At 32.9% G+C, this 2,182-nt stretch overlaps 1 protein-coding gene across 1 annotated transcript; it reads right to left on the reverse strand.

Moving 5' to 3' along the window:
- Positions 1-304: 304 nt before the first annotated feature.
- SARC_14693 (hypothetical protein) lies at positions 305-457 on the reverse strand (the record flags this gene model as incomplete). Its single annotated transcript, XM_014291174.1, has 1 exon — positions 305-457. A coding segment is annotated over one exon (153 nt), but the record flags the coding sequence as incomplete, so codon positions are not given.
- Between the last annotated feature and the right edge of the window lie 1,725 nt (positions 458-2,182).

Here is a 2,182-nt window from a genome sequence, read left to right on the forward strand (position 1 = left end):
ATATAGTAGTAGTGTAGTAGTAAGTAGTAGTAGTGGTAGGTAGTAGTAAGTAATAAAGTAATAATATATATATATATATATATATATATATATATATGTGTGTGTGTGTGTGTGTGTGTGTGTGTGTGTGTGTGTATATATATATATATATATATATATATATATATATATATCATCATTCAAATTTGCCTTTAATTTAACGAAAATCTTCAATTGTTTAGACGCGCCCTAAACCTAGTGCACTATGGCCCGCCTGCAACCCACCTACACGTTGTCTGCGTGTCGCAATAGCCGACATCATATCCTATTTAATTGCCTTTAAAGTACACTTTTTGTCAACGGCAGGTAAAGAGATATCATTAGAAAATTCAGATATAACGGAATCACTATCCTCGTCTTCAGATACTGAACACGAGCTGGCAGCACTGCTGCCAAGCCCAATCCGTGACTTCTTACCCTAAATGTATGCACGAATAGTATATATATATGAATGTATATGAGTGTGACAGTATTATGTGCGAGGGTTTTAGGGTTGTAGTAGTCGTGCGATGTATGTGTGTCGATGACTATATCATTATATGATACGCGTATACACACGCACATATATATATATTTAAAACATAATTCTTTCTGCACTAGATACAATACAGAGCAATCATAATGTACTATATATTATATATATCATTATATATCTATGAGAAGATACGACGATGAAGAACTATATACAGTAATACATGAATGTGCGTTGATAACTATGTCATTATAAGATACGTATACACACATGCAAATACTACTATCTTTAATACATAATTCTTTCCACACTAGATACAATACAAAACAATAATAATGTATTATATATGTACCAATCTATATCTATGAGATACGACGATGAAGATATATATAGTAATATATGAATGTGTATTGACAACTATAACATTATATGATACGTATATACACATGCACATACTGCTATCATTAATACATAACTATTTCTACATTAGGTACAATATAGAGCAGTCATAACGTATTCTATATTATATATATCAATCTATATCTATGAGAAGGATACGACGATGAAGAAATATATAAGTAATACATGAATGTGTGTTGATAACTATATCATAATATGATACGTATATACACATGCACATACTGCTATCTTTAATACATAAGTATTCATTCTACACTAGATACAATACAGAGCAATCATAATGTATTATATACTATATACATCAATCATCTATGAGATACGACGATGAATATATATAGTAATACATGAATGTGTGTTGATAATCATATCATTATATGATACGTATATACACACGCACATACTGCTATCTTTAATACATAATTATTTCTACACTAGATACAACCCCTAACTGCGATACTGCATCATGTTCGTGTTGTGCGGACTGGCTAGGCCAGTCAAAACATTGTTCAAACGTCCTATGGGCTGCTAATTAGTCAGAGGGAGACCTTGATTGCCAACGACGGCCTGAAAAGTCGCATTAGGATTGAAGTATCTGGATTTTCGGACCGAAGATGGATTAAAAAAATCAAAAGAAGAATGAATTGTTGTTGGGAAATGGTCTGATGACTAATTAATCTATAAAAATATAAATATAAAAATGCTCATCAGATACATAAACTGGGCACCTGTTAATTTCTGCATATATTACTAATCACTCCAATTTGCTCTAGATTTATAATAATAATAAAAGTCACATTAGAATTGAACTGTCCTCGGAAGACTTTGCTCCTGTCGTAATTTGCAAGCTCCTTTCAGCTATCCGGTTCTGAGGGAGATCAACTCCTGTAATTTGTCAATAAAACGAACTTCTCCGTCCACTATTATCCTCGAGATAAAATCGAATAATACACCTAAAGTAACTAGTCGTAAAAATGTAGTAAACACATCAAAATACGATACTAAAACCTACTGAGTCTCCCTGAGGCTCAGTGCGGTGTAGTTATTCTTATATTTGATTGTCTACTTGGTCTACAAATCATTCACCTCGTGTGAATTAATTGTAAACTAATTCTAACTCCACACTGATAGTGGTTTAAGGGGACTTTACTACAATGGCTGGTAGAAACACGTGGCTTGAAAGTGAGCTAGTGCATGATTTCGGTCGGAAGTGTTGATGTATTTGTATGCTACTGTTACTATCTGTCGCACAGA

Source organism: Sphaeroforma arctica (genome assembly GCF_001186125.1).
Source record: "Sphaeroforma arctica JP610 unplaced genomic scaffold supercont1.4967, whole genome shotgun sequence".
NCBI classification, from domain to species: domain Eukaryota; class Ichthyosporea; order Ichthyophonida; genus Sphaeroforma; species Sphaeroforma arctica.